This window comes from Silurus meridionalis, chromosome 1 (assembly GCF_014805685.1).
Source record: "Silurus meridionalis isolate SWU-2019-XX chromosome 1, ASM1480568v1, whole genome shotgun sequence".
NCBI classification, from domain to species: domain Eukaryota; kingdom Metazoa; phylum Chordata; class Actinopteri; order Siluriformes; family Siluridae; genus Silurus; species Silurus meridionalis.
This window is the reverse complement of record NC_060884.1, coordinates 2,561,772-2,575,678: the sequence shown is the minus strand read 5'-3', so window position 1 is coordinate 2,575,678 and position 13,907 is coordinate 2,561,772. Positions and strand designations below refer to the sequence as shown.

The 13,907-nt window shown below is 40.2% G+C and overlaps 2 protein-coding genes across 4 annotated transcripts in view; one reads left to right on the top strand and one right to left on the bottom strand.

The window, feature by feature from the left end:
• Positions 1 to 12,755, top strand: part of kcnh7 (potassium channel, voltage gated eag related subfamily H, member 7) — a 70,351-nt gene extending 57,596 nt beyond the window's left edge. For all 3 annotated transcript variants that reach the window (XM_046857844.1, XM_046857836.1, XM_046857828.1), the window contains 3 exons: positions 838 to 991; positions 1,848 to 2,004; positions 8,588 to 12,755. In XM_046857844.1, the coding sequence (XP_046713800.1) occupies positions 838 to 991; positions 1,848 to 2,004; positions 8,588 to 8,869 (593 nt within the window). In that variant the 3' untranslated portion in view covers positions 8,870 to 12,755. The remainder of the gene's footprint in view (positions 1 to 837; positions 992 to 1,847; positions 2,005 to 8,587) is intronic.
• The window catches only part of dnah9l (dynein, axonemal, heavy polypeptide 9 like), a 34,013-nt gene continuing 31,353 nt past the window's right edge, over positions 11,248 to 13,907 (bottom strand). The window contains exon 70 of the mRNA XM_046857816.1: positions 11,248 to 13,025. Coding sequence (XP_046713772.1) covers positions 12,778 to 13,025 — 248 coding nt within the window. The 3' untranslated portion in view covers positions 11,248 to 12,777. The remainder of the gene's footprint in view (positions 13,026 to 13,907) is intronic.

Below are 13,907 nucleotides of genomic sequence, written 5' to 3'. Positions count from 1 at the left end.
GCATGCTGAGCCGTGAGGCCTGTAGAGAGGTGTGTGCCTTTCAACTCGTGTCCCAATCAATAACCTTATCCACAGGTCGATTTTAGTAAAGGTGTAGAAACATCTCAGGGACGATCAAAAGAAACGGGAGGCATCTGAGCTCATTTTCAAGTGTTGTAGCAAATTCTAAATAAATACACTACATGGACAAAAGTAGTAGGACACCTGACGTTCCAGACAGATTCTTCTCCGAAGATCTTTTGAATATACAGCACACTTTTAATCATCAGTGTGTCTGAGCACTGAGGTACCAAAGAGCTGAACACTGTTATATTACTCAGAGATGTCTGTCTGTGCAGCTGCACACACACACACACACACACACACACACACACACACACACACACACACACACACACACACACACATTATACTCCCTACAGGAAGTTTTCTCTTGCTCTCCCTCGTTCCCTTCAGTGGTGGAGGTCTGCGCTAAAGTAGAAACGAGTTTATGGGTAATGAGGTATCTGGTGAGTACAAAGCCCTGTGTTTTGCAGGTAATAGACACACACACACACACACACACACACACACACAAATATGAACCAGGACGTGTGCATTTTTTTTCGATGAATCTGGCATCTAATGATCATTTGTCGAGCTGTGTGTGTGTGTGTTTGTGTGTGTGTGTGTGTGTGTGTGTGTTTTAACTATAATATGCCTTAATATATTATATTATAGGAAGTCCTACTTACTTCCTGTTGGCTTAACAACCCTTAATTAACAACCCTGTGTGTGTGTGTGTGTGTGTGTGTGTGTGTGTGTGTGTGTGTGTGTGTGTGTGTGTGTGTGTGACAGTGTCCCCAGATGTATGTTCTGAGAAATGGCCTTGTGGGAACATCGATGACTCGACACAACCTCAGGACAGAGAAGGCGGAGTCGACTGCAACAGTGACATCACATTTGTGGAAATGGAGCAGAGGCTGGACTTGCTGCAGGAACACCTGAACAGGTAAAGAGAGAGAGAGAGAGAGAGAGAGAGAGGAGCCTTTAGCTTTGAGTGACCCGTCTTGCTTGTAACGGTCGCCCCCTAGTGAATAAACATGGAAGTGATATATATATATATATATATATATATATATATATATATATATATATATATATATATATATATATATATATATATAATGTGAAAAGATATACAGTGTATAGAAGCAATTTATATAGTATTAATGCCAGAGGTGGAAATGAACAAATTACATATACTTGTGTTACTGTAAAAAAAAAAAAGTAGTTTATTATGTGTACTTTTACTTTTTAAAATCAGTAATTTTACTTCTACTTATAGAGACGCCAGCGATGCAGATCAGCTGAAATCGAAATGCCGTCGATTTGAAAGTCTAGCTAGCTTTATTAGCATTCCATGACTAATGTGAGCGTATGGGTACCACCCGTGATGAACGGTTGCAGATTACAGTGAGGTAATCGCTGAGGTAATCCTGATTAAATATTTTTTATTTAATCAGTCTTTTGAACTCAGTAATGGATTTTATTTAAAGTGTAGTCGAGTTCAAAACGTCAAACAAAATATACTAAAAGTTAAATGACTGATTTTAGAAACTAGAACTAAACCGAAAAGTACAATTACAGTAACACAATCAGTAAACGCAGTTTGTTACTTTCCACCTGATCCTGATGAACCCCTGCAGTAGACCAGAAGGAGGATCTCAGAGTGAACAGTGGTGTTATTTCAGTGTGTGTGAGAGAGACAGGCTTTTCTTGTGCTCAAGGCGTCGCTTTTACAATCCAAAAGCCTTGGACAGTCGGACGGAAACATTCTTTGTGTGTGTGTGTGTGTGTGTGTGCAGATTGGAGGTTCAGATGACGTCCGACATCCAGGCAATTCTGCAGATGCTGCAGAGGCAGAGCACCCTGGGGCCTCCAGCCTACAGCACTTTAGCCTCGAGCCCTGAATACCACAAGCCGGCCATCAGAGTGCAGCCGAGTACTGCTATACACACACAGGTAACACTCACACACACACACACACACACACACACGTTGCTTTGGAGCATTTCTGGAATAATCCTCATTGAATTTCTTGCAAAAGTCTGTACTTTTCTCAAAACCCTGTTCATCTCTCAAAAGTAAGTATTTGTGTCAATAAACATCTCCTTCCCATCAGAATCACATGTTCTTCTGTCATTGTTCACAAACATGATCAACATGTTTAGTCGTGTTGTCAGTATGACGCTGCACAGTTTCAGTGGTTCCTGATGTAAACTATGGTTTGGATCACAGCGACTGAAAATGCACATCTTCTGTACGTCATCTTTGAGGTTCAGCAGCACAAATTCATTTATATTTTGAATATTTGATTTATATTGATCGCAAAAGACGAACAGGGTTCACACTTTTACTGCACTGTATTGGTGTTTGTTCGTGTCTTGGTTGTTCATCCGTTTTCAGAAATTGTAATTCTGTGTTTTGGTGCAAATTGAAGGTTTTACGAGATTCACCTTTGACCTGTTTTAGAGAACTTGTTGATCGTTGGTTGATCTGATGCCGTTCACTCGCCTTCATCGGTGACGTTCAAGATTCATCTGCACAATTCATCAATTCAACACATTCAGAAAAAAAAGTTTGATAGAAATTTAAGATTGAAGATTCTGACAACTGGTTTAACTCTTTTACATTCAATGACGTACACCAGGGGTTTTCAACCGGTGGTCCGCGGCCCCCTGGTGGTCCGCGGCGGCATTGCATGTGGTCCGTGACAGCCTACATAATTTCACTATTAAAATCACTTTTTTTTCCATAATTTATTTTTCCAAACATTTCCAGAATATTTGCACATTAGTGGGAAAACTGAATTTAATGAAAATATCTAAAATATTCAAACTGACACAGGATAGGCTAGCTTTGCACCTATCAGGCCTATGCTTTGCTAACGTTGTGTTTTGCGTCATATACGTACACATTCATCTTGCGAGCGAAATAGACCAGCATCTCGGATTTACGAGAACACATTGTTCAGGTTATATTGAATAGACGATTAATAGTTTTGGTGAATTGAAATTTGGGGTGGAGCTGTTAGCTAACGTTTCTAACTAAGGTGAAGTTTGCTAGTCAGCACCAGCATGGATCGCTTTTTAGTGAGGAAAGTAAGTGACAGATGTCAGGACAGATGGACAGGCTTCTGCTGCATGCTCTGCAGACAAAGCTACAACTTCGGAGGAAACAGGTAAACGTAGTGGGAAACGAAAAAGAAAATACAATGAAGATTATGTTAAATATGGATTTACAGTAACAACTGACAAAACAGGAGAGGAGGTACCGCTGTGTTTCGTATGTTCAACGGTGCTTTCAAATGAAACGATGAAACCGTCGAAACTTTCTCGTCATATGGAGACACATCACAGCTTCTTGAAGGCCAAGCCTATTGAGTATATGCAACAGATGTTGCGTGATTTCAAAGGACAGCAGACGCTCATGAAAAAAGTCAGTGAAAATGCACAGAAAGCCTCATATCTCAGAGTTGCACAATGTAAAAAGCCACATACAATTGTAGAGCAGCTGATTTTTCCAGCAGCTATAGACACGTGTAAAACCATGATATACGAAGAATGTGCTAGACGACAGATATAACAAATGACGCGCAACTTTTGGCATTTGTGCGATATGAGCAGAGGAGGGAAGTAACGGAGTACAAATACTTCGTTACTGCACTTAAGTAGATTTTTTTTGGTATCAGTATTTTACTCCACTATTTATTTTTCAGACTTTTTACTTTTACTCATTACATTTTTACACAAATATCTGTACTTTTTACTTCTTACATTTTCAAAACCGGCTCGTTACTTTAGTTTTAATCCACTGATTTGGTGAAATATTTTTTTTATTTTCACTGTGCGCGATTTCAGCCGAACAACCGATTTCCTGTTACTGCGTCTTTTCAATCCGCTGGTGTATAAAGTCCTGTCTCTCACTCACCACAGATGTAGACTAGTTTATGGAGCTAAGAATCAGCAGGCAGAAGGCAGTGAGAAGTTTGGGGTTAATGTGGATGAGACAGAGGGAGTCAGTGATGAGAACATGACTGAGAACAGACACATTCCTGATCATCATCATCTTTTCTCTGCTTGTGTTCTATATGTGGATCTTCAGCCTGGATACATTCATTAGGTAACAACATTTTAATTAGTTTGTATTAATAGATAGATAGATAGATAGATAGATAGATAGATAGATAGATAGATAGATAGATAGATAGATAGATAGATAGATACAGTGAGGAAAATAAGTATTTGAACACCCTGCTATTTTGCAAGTTCTCCCACTTAGAAATCATGGAGGGTCTGAAATTGTCATTGTAGTTGCATGTCCACTGTGAGAGACATAATCTAAAAAAATCACAATGTATGATTTTTTAACTATTTATTTGTATGATACAGCTGTCTATCAGCTAGAATTTATAATTTATACAGTAAAAAGTATACATTAAAATCACCTCATTAACTGTCCGTGTGGAAACATAGCAAAGGCTCTTAATGATGTCCACACGTCTCTGCACTGTTATAGACTTTATAATCACATGCTGTAAATATGATACATGTTTAACACCTCCAAGCTGGCAGTTTTGGGCACCTGAGCATCACTTAACTCACTACTGCTCATTTAGTAAATGAGATCATTAAGAGTCGCTCGGGATAAACACTTCCAACAGGAAGTGGCTATATCTCGCTATCTTTGTCTCTCTATTTTCTCGATCTAACTGTCTCTGTGTCTCTTTTAGTAAATGTCTCTGTCTCACTGTATATCTCTTTCTTGCTGTCTCTCTATTTGTTTCTCACTCTTTCTAAAGCTGTGGCTGTGTCTCTTTGTCTTTGTCTTTGTCTTTCCTGCTTATTTACATGTCTAACAAAGTTTTGAGTTTTGAAAGTAATGTCATTAGCGATCTATGATGAAAGACTTTCCTGGTTCGATTCTTACCTCTAGTTTCATATTGAACATTATAAGAAGTTTTTAAAAACAGAACAATAAAAGGTCATTAAAATTGGTTGCTGGTAAATCATGGTATATCAGTGGTGCAGGTGTTGGAGATGTGGTTCTTGTACCTGAGTCACTTCTCATAGACTTCGAGTTACTGAGAGAATGAATAGGAAGGAGAAGTTTTGACCCTCTACCATCATTTAAGAGAAAACAGTGGTCTCTTAACTATAGAAAAACCAAGAGTCTAATAAGCAAAGGCTTGTTTGTCACCCCTCTGGTAGTGTAGTGGTTAGTAATGCGGTCTCTGTTATCTGACTCACCCGGTTCAATTCCTACCCTTAGCTTTCCTTTAAATTGTTTAAAAAGTTTTATAAAAGAACCAAAAAAGGTCCTAAAAATCAGGTTCTTGCAGGAGATCCTGTGGCTCAATTGGAAGAGCTTTGCCTCTGGGTTGAGAGGTTGCTGGTTCAAACCCCAGCCAGGACTCAAAGTTAAGAGTGCAGAAGGTTCCGGTGACCATAGTGAGGAAGGTGTCAGAAATGGCTGCGTGAAAGGTCGGATGTGGACGGTTTCAGAGGGCGTATCCTGAACCAGGGGGGCAATATTCAGGCATCTGCCCCCCTGGCATCTGAGACACTGAAAACAGGGGCTTATGAAGCAAAAACATCCAAAATACTTATGAACTTAGGCTCCTGGCAAAATTTTCCTTTAATCAACCTTTTCTTCTCCACAAAACTATCACCCTCAATTATATTTATTTATTTTTATGTCTGAGGCTATAACCCAGCAGTTATTCAGTCACCCACTCCATTGCTCACCACACACTTATTTCCACACAACTTACCTAGTGTGGGGACAAGCCAGATTTGAACCAGCAACCTCTGAGCTCAGAGGCAAGGCTTTTACCACAAAGCCATCAAGTCCCACAAGTCACCTTCTTTTTTTTGGGGGTTTATCCTTCGTTTCATGCTTCAAAACAAGAAATTCAGACCAGAAAGAAACACAGAAAGCAGGATTCAAACCCTGACCACCAACATTAACAAAGTACCAGCCTTAACCCACTAAACCATCAGGAAAAACAGGATGGGAAGCTTGATTAGAGCAGGTCTATCTTTCATTTCAAACCATCAACACAAGAATTTAAGGCTAAAGAAAGATGTAGGAAGCAAATACAGATGTAAGTAGCACAAGTTGAACCCACATTGTAAATAGCAGGATTTGAACCCTGATCCCCACCACCAGCGAGATACCAACCTTAACCCATTGAACCATCGGTGAGGACAGACTCGGAAACTTGTTTAGAGCAGGTCTATCTTTCTTTTCAACCCATTAAAAACAAAAATATATCGCTGAAGAAAAATTTAGGAAGTGAATCCTGATCGTGACTGGCAGGCAGAAAGCAGGATTCGAACCCTGAACCCCACCAAAAGCACAACACCTGATTTAACCCACTGGACCATCAGAGAAGACAGGCCAGGAAGTTTGTTTAGAGCAGGTCTATCTACTTTTAAACCATCAACACAAAAATATAAAGCTAAAGAAATATTTAGGAAGCAGGAACAAAACCGACATCACAACTAGCAGGATTCAAACCCTGATCCTTACTATCAAGTCAAGTCAAGAGGCTTTTATTGTCATTTCTAATATACACAGTACACAATAAAAACGAGACAACGTTCCTCCGGAACCCTGGTGCTATTTACCAACACAGCAACCAGCTCGACCAGGAATCAAACTCTCAAACTCATCCTCTTGGGGACCCTGATATTAACCCACTAGGCTATCACATCTATTGAACTATCTATCTTTCTTTCTATGATGTGAGGTCCAGTTAACAGCTAAAACAGGGGGAAGTAATAACTACTTTTTACTGAAGTACATGTCAGAGCCAAGACTTCTTTACTTTCACTTGAGTAAAAAAGTTTAATCAGTACTTCAACTTTTACCCGAGTATTTTAAAACATGAGGATCTGTACTTCTACTTAAGTAAAGGATGTGTGTACTTTTGTCACCTCTGGATATGAGGATAATGGTGAAATGTGTGAGGAATTTCTCTTTTACAAACCGCTGCCAGGGCTACTGGTGCCGAGATCCTTTCAGCCATTGATGACTTTTCCAAATAACACAATATTTCGTGGCAGAAGTGTGTGGCGCTATGTAGCGATGATGCCAGAGCTATGAGTGGCAGCCAGACTGGATTGAATGGGCACGTAAAGAAAGTAGCAGCGGCGATAATTTGGACACATTGCATGATTCATAGAGAAGCTCTGGCCGCCAAAGATCTCAGTATTGAGTTGAGCGAGGTGTTTGATGCTGTTGTTAAAACTGTAAACCTGATAAAACGAAAAGCATTAAATACACGTCTGTTTGCATCCCTATGTCAAGGCTTAGGAAGTGAACACACCTCTCTCCTTTACCATTCAGAGGTGAGATGGCTGTCTCGCGGCGCGGTGCTCGCCCGTGTTTTTGAACTACGTGACGCTATCTATACTTTCTGGTGCAAGAAGGAGTGCACTGAACTGGCTTACATGTTCAACGACAGCCACTGGTTAACTAAGCTGGCGTATCTCACCGATGTTTTTGCAGAGCTTAACAAGTTGAACACTTCAATGCAAGGGAGAGATTCAAACGTCCTGCAGCTCTACGAAAAACTAGAGGCATTTGTTAAAAAAATGTCAAGATAGCCAGAACGAGTGGAGAGTGGTAACATGGCTATGTTCCCTTCAGTTGAGGAATATTCTGACAGCATTGACATTAAAGACATTGTGTGTGAGCATTTGAGGAAGCTTGTGGTTCAATTCCAAAAGTAGTTCAATGATTCTGATGAGTGGCGCTGTGACAGCAAATGGATCCTGCTCCCATTCAGTGATGATGCAGCAGCAGGGTCAAGCTTAACTACTGTAGAAAAGGATCAGCTCATAGAGATGTCCACAGACTCTGTCAGGAGGCATATGTATGATACACAACCCATTATGAAGTTCTGGATAAGTTGCCAGACAGAATTTCCAGAGCTTACAGTAAAAGCATTGAGGTGTCTTTTACCTTTTCCAACTAAATACCGTTGTGAGAGCGGTTTTTCCACTCTGGCATATCTAAAGAACAAGTACAGGGCAAGGCTAGAACCAGAGAATGATATGAGGCTGTCACTATGTAGCCCCCACCACCCACCACCCACACACACACACACACACACAATAGTGGGCCGCGGATTACTTGTTAGTCAGAATGTGGTCTCTGGCACAGAACCAGTTGAAAACCCCTGACATACACAATGAACTGATGCTGAGATGTTTTGGGGGTTAAAGCTATTCAGGTGAAACCAGTATCATATATTTTGATCAACATGAACATAAACAGCTGATGATGTAGGAAACAGCAGACACTGAGAAATAGTTTTTATGATGAGCACAAGGGACGACATGATGTGGAGGTTGAACAAGTCGTTTTGAGAATTTAATTTCTGATCTGAGAAACGCTCCAAAGCAACTGAGACAAACTGTAAACACCCACACACAAACACACCCACACAGACACACAGACACCCACATACACACTCTCACACTCCATTAAGTACATGGAAAAGCACTAAATAAAAATGTCCCATTGTTATTTTAAGTCTTCACAGAGTCGTGATGTAGAAAAGCCCAGCCAGAGAGACAAACCCAAAGACTCCCCGAGTCCCACCACCTCGGAGGCGACCTCCAGGATAAAAGACTCAGAGTGGGAGGCGGAGCTAAGACCCAGACAGGAAACGGAGCGCTCTGGTTCGCCGCATCACAGGGCTCTTCAGCTGTCAATCAGACAGACGTCCCTCCCAGATTCGTCTCCGAACAAGGGGGCGACACCAGAACTCCACCGGCCCTCGTCCGACCCCGGGCTTCCAGGGAACCAGCATTAGGTCATCACAGATATCCACTTAATGCGACTTGTTTATAATGCATTAGAACCATATCTGGAAGAAGGATGCCACTGACTCCTCTCACACTGGAAACCAGCGCACGCTAGACTCAGGGTTCAGAGAAAACGTGTGAGAGAGAGAAAGAGAAAGAACAAGAGAGACACTGAAAATCTGTATGCAACATACACTATGTTAATTATCTTCCAAATCATTATTTTTTTTTGGCTTTCTGACTCGCACAGATGTGAAACAAACAAAAAACTTCGAATGTATTTCTTCAGTGTGACTGCACGCAAAATTAGCCGCGCTGAACATGCAGCCGTAGCAACAGAAAAGCTGCATGCTGGGGAGGATGTTGTTTTTTTTGTCGCATGTTTCTAAAGAAAAAAAAAAAGTCATGCTGCTTAACACATTTTAGCTTTTTTTCCCTCAAAATTGGTTAAGAAAATAAATACTAGAATATTTTCCTGGATTTCTAGAGCAGGTTTTAACACCGAGAGAATCCAGACGAAGAATCAGGAAGAACCAATTCATCTCAGAATCCACTCATGTGCTGTGTTCAAATCCCCCCTCCTCACTCGGGCCTGGAAAATAGGATGATAGAACAAAAAAAGTTCACAGGGGTGGAGAAAGACCTGATCCAGATCATCAGAGGTGTGCATCAGCCCGGATAAGTGTGTGTTTAATGTATAAAAATAGGAAATAAAAGTAAAAAAAAAAAAAATTACATTAATAAAATGTACAGCACTAAGACTATATTTTTGTGCCACGTTAAAAAAAATAATAATTTGAGATTAAAGTCATAGCAATATGAGAATAAAATCACAATATTTTGAGAAAAAGTTATGAGAATAAAGTTTTATTTCGAGAATAAAGTGCTGAGTGCACTGGTGCTCTGCTCCGTCCTCTGATCATCATCTTCATGGTATCTTGAGAAACGTCTCGTCTTGGAATAGCAGCCAGAAAGATCCAGTTTCCTCAATGTCTCTCAGAACTGCGCCAAAAGACAGAGAATTGCCTTATTGCTAAATCCGAACCTAAAGTGGGATTCGACCAAATCCTCAGCATCCATTTGATGCAAAAAAAAAAGCTAAACGTTTCTCATAATTACCACATCATCTCGTATTGCTACGACTTTATTCTCACTCATTGGCATCTCCATCGTAAATCGGGGAACTACCTGTAATAGGAGCCAATCTTTTATTGTTACACTTTATGGACAAAAAATATTGGGACCCCAAAACGGTTGTCTTCATTGGCATGAAACTTTCCCTTTACTGAAACACCTCACCTACATCAGTACCTGACTTTACAAACACACTTGTGTCTGAGTGAGGCTCAAATCTCCACAAGCACACTCCAGAATCTTGTGGAACATCTTCCCAGAAGAGTGGGAGGAACAATGAGTTTTGAGACTAAATTGGGACTAAATGTAGACTTGAACCAGGTGTCTACAAACAACAAAACAACAACAACAAAAGATTTCCAAATGTAAATTCCGAATATAAAATTCCCGATATAAACCCTCGTACAAACAATTTTACCAATGAACGCATACGTATGCCGCTTGATAAATGAGGGGAACCAGATTCTCACTTTTTATGCTTTTTTCTATGTCGTATTTAAAGCTAAATCTAATTATATCTATCTAATGAATATTCATATTTTAAATGCAATAGCATATGGACAAATACAACTAAAAGGTTGTAGACGACCTTTAGGATAATAGCGTATTAGCTCAGATTAAACTAAATGACACAAACTATTTGGGGGGATTTCTTGGTACATTGGGGTTCATTGTGGGATTTAAAGATTACGCCGGATTTCGTCCTGAATCCAGTGAATGAGGCTCGGATTTGAACACAGCCGTCTCCCCTCCCCCCCGTCAACGTTCACTTAACACTGTACACTCAGTATTGCGTCTCTGCACTGACTCGGGCTGCGAACCTGATCGCGATGTTTACTCGGTCGTCATGCTTTTATTATTTATACGTTTTAATTTTAACGTAGCGTTCCTGCGTTGCTGTTTCTCGAACACTGGATTCGCTGATCTGAATCATGTCTATTCTACCTGTAGATAAAGTTTTATTGTCTTACACGTTTAGATTTGAGAACGATGAGTCGATGAGTTCGAGCTCCTGTACGCTACAGAGGAACGTGGCGTCCGTTTACACGTCGAACGATGACGTTTATTTTCAATGCGTTTGAAATGAAGTACGACGACGCAAAATTGGCACGTAGCGAATCCCAGCCAGACCTCTGTGCTGTCCCTTTCCATGACGTCTGTCCCGCATGTCCTTTTATTTACTGAAGTACTGCATCGAAAACGCACATCATTTAATATGTAAAGCTCCAACTGACATGCATGTTGTAACCAAAGTGTGGTCTCTTTAGCATATCATATTCCGCTCAGCGTGTAGGCGAAGAGTGTCGCGTCGTACGCCACACTGAGAAAAAAAAAACACGGTCTTCCGGGGGAGTTTCGGCGTAAACTCCGGCGTGTGCATGTCTTAACAGGGACCACCCACTCTAGAGTAGAGTTTTAGACACGAGATGAATGTGAGTAGATGGTAGATTATATTTATCATATATCCAAACATTTCCACGGGAAGACGTTGCTGTAGCTTTGGTGATGATGATAAACTTAAAAACGGAAAGGTTTCATTTCAGAGCCATGTTCGGAGTTGAGTAAGGCTGCCTTCACCCTTCTTTTGTGCTGATATTTGTAAAGAAAAAAACGTTTCATTCCTAATAACTATTCATCAAGCAGGATCTCTACATTATATGTAGTTTTCCTGAGTAATGCTGATGATCTTTACTGTAGGTAACAAAGGTATGACTGCTGCATAAATTTTGTGCATTCGGGTCACGGCACCAAATTTATGTATCATGGGTAAGATGGACATCAGGAAACCAGAAGACCACCAATAGTGAGATCCACTATGTTTATTCTCAATTTTAGAAACAGCTTTTACTTTTCTGGAGTAGACAGGAAACGTTTCGGAGGGAAAAGCCTTCGTTCTTTGAAACCTTGTGAAGTTCACAAAACATTTTAAATAAATCAAATTAAATGTCAACACAATTGCAAACAAAAATTATTCTAAATAATTCAATCAATTCACACCATCTACATTCAGACTTGGATCAAATCATGAGAACTTCCTGAGCCAAATGTGAAAGCAGCCTTACTGAGACCTCAAACCCGAGGAAACATTTTTTGGAATTACGTTCATGATCACTACATGATTGTAATGTAATTATAACAGCACTATCCATGACATTTATCCTCTCTAGATGTTCTCTATAGTTTAAAGGAATCTGTATCTGGGCCAGAACCCAAAGAACTGAACTAAAAAAACAGGGATTTTTCAGTTAGAACACTGATTTCAGTTGATTTGAGTTCGTCACGGCTTCACGGATTTATAAGCTTCCAGTGGAAACGCTGCTGTATGTTGGTTTCAGAGGTCTGAGCCTCAAAACACCTCAAACTCCCACCCAACCCCAGGTCTACGATCAGCTCTGGCTTGTTTCGCGCCTCAACCTGATCCTGGATCTGAGGTCTTGGCAACCCGTGAGCCGAGTGCGATAGAATTTTGCACCGATTTTTGCACAAGCACTGCAAAACCTTTTCTGTACAGCATCACCTTTTGATCTAGTGCTGTTGTTTTTACCGCATTTTGAAATGTCTCCCGGTGTTTTTTCTACGACGCAAAGCACACTGTCAGGTCAGAACGTTTCCTTTTTCTTTCCTTTTCTTTTTTCTTTACGTTTCTTGGATATAAGCAGTATATTGTATGTATTATATATTACACTGTATATTGGGAATAATATCAGACCTGATAATGACACACTTATTTAAAACAAATAAACAGGAAACTGCTGCGAATGGGGTTCGGGTTTTTCTTTCCTCAAACACTCAGCAGCAGAGCCACACCGGCGAGAACCCACTTGGCCGGTCTCTCTCTGCTTTTGAGGTGAAAAGTCCAGACGTAGGTGTTCGCTCTGAGTTTGGTCTTGTAGAGGGGACACTCGTAGATGTTGCGTGTTTCCTGGCGATCGTTCGGGACGGCGCGCACCGCGATCACGGGCATGCTGGGAGTCAGTTCTTTTAGCCGTGCCTCTGCGATCGTGCCGTTCTGAATGTCCCAGCGTGCACCTGGAAACCACAGTGAAGGCTTTTATTATCAGTCATTGTGTATACCAGGGGTCTTTACACTTTTTTTTCGGTGAGGGCAACATAATTTTTCCTTTCTTTAATGGGGGCCGAGTCTGTCTAACAAAAAATGACGGGCCGGAGTGACTACCAGTATTATTGTGTAGATTGATTATGTAATTATTACGCCTCCTGATACTAGATTTTTTTTTCTGCACCATATAGACAAAAAAGCATAACTGTATTAAAAGAGCATTATTACTATTATAAGGAAATTGTTTAATATTCTTTGCTATTCAAATCAAAATCATTTACTTTCTTATGCATACCAAATAATTAGGCTGCTAGAGGTACTTGCCGATACTCGAATAAATGAACTGATGGATAATTATTAAAAATTGGATTAATTTTTAAATGGATACTGAATAACAAACAATCCATGTAAAATATTACTGAAGTTTATTACAAAAAAAAGCCTAATAAATAATGAAAATGTGCTGACCATAATAAATGTGATTATATTGATTAATCAATATAAATACTATACTAATAAATATAACAGCTCTCTCCGTGCAGCGCGCAGTCTGCTGTGTAAAAACAAAAAAAACAAAAAACGTGGTGTCAGTGATTCACCTCTAGAGGACGCTCTTGTAAGGAGAGCCGGACATTTATTAATAACTTAGGGACATGATATAAGTAAAGGATATATTTAAAATAAAAGAATACAATATACAATGTATTGTGTATACAATATACAATTTTATAATTAATTCGGTCTTTAATGCTGCGTTTGGATTCTGGATCGGAAAATCACAAGTTCAAATCCCAGCAGCACCACGATGCCACTGCGGGGCCTTTGAGCAAAACCCTTAGTTGTAAGTCACT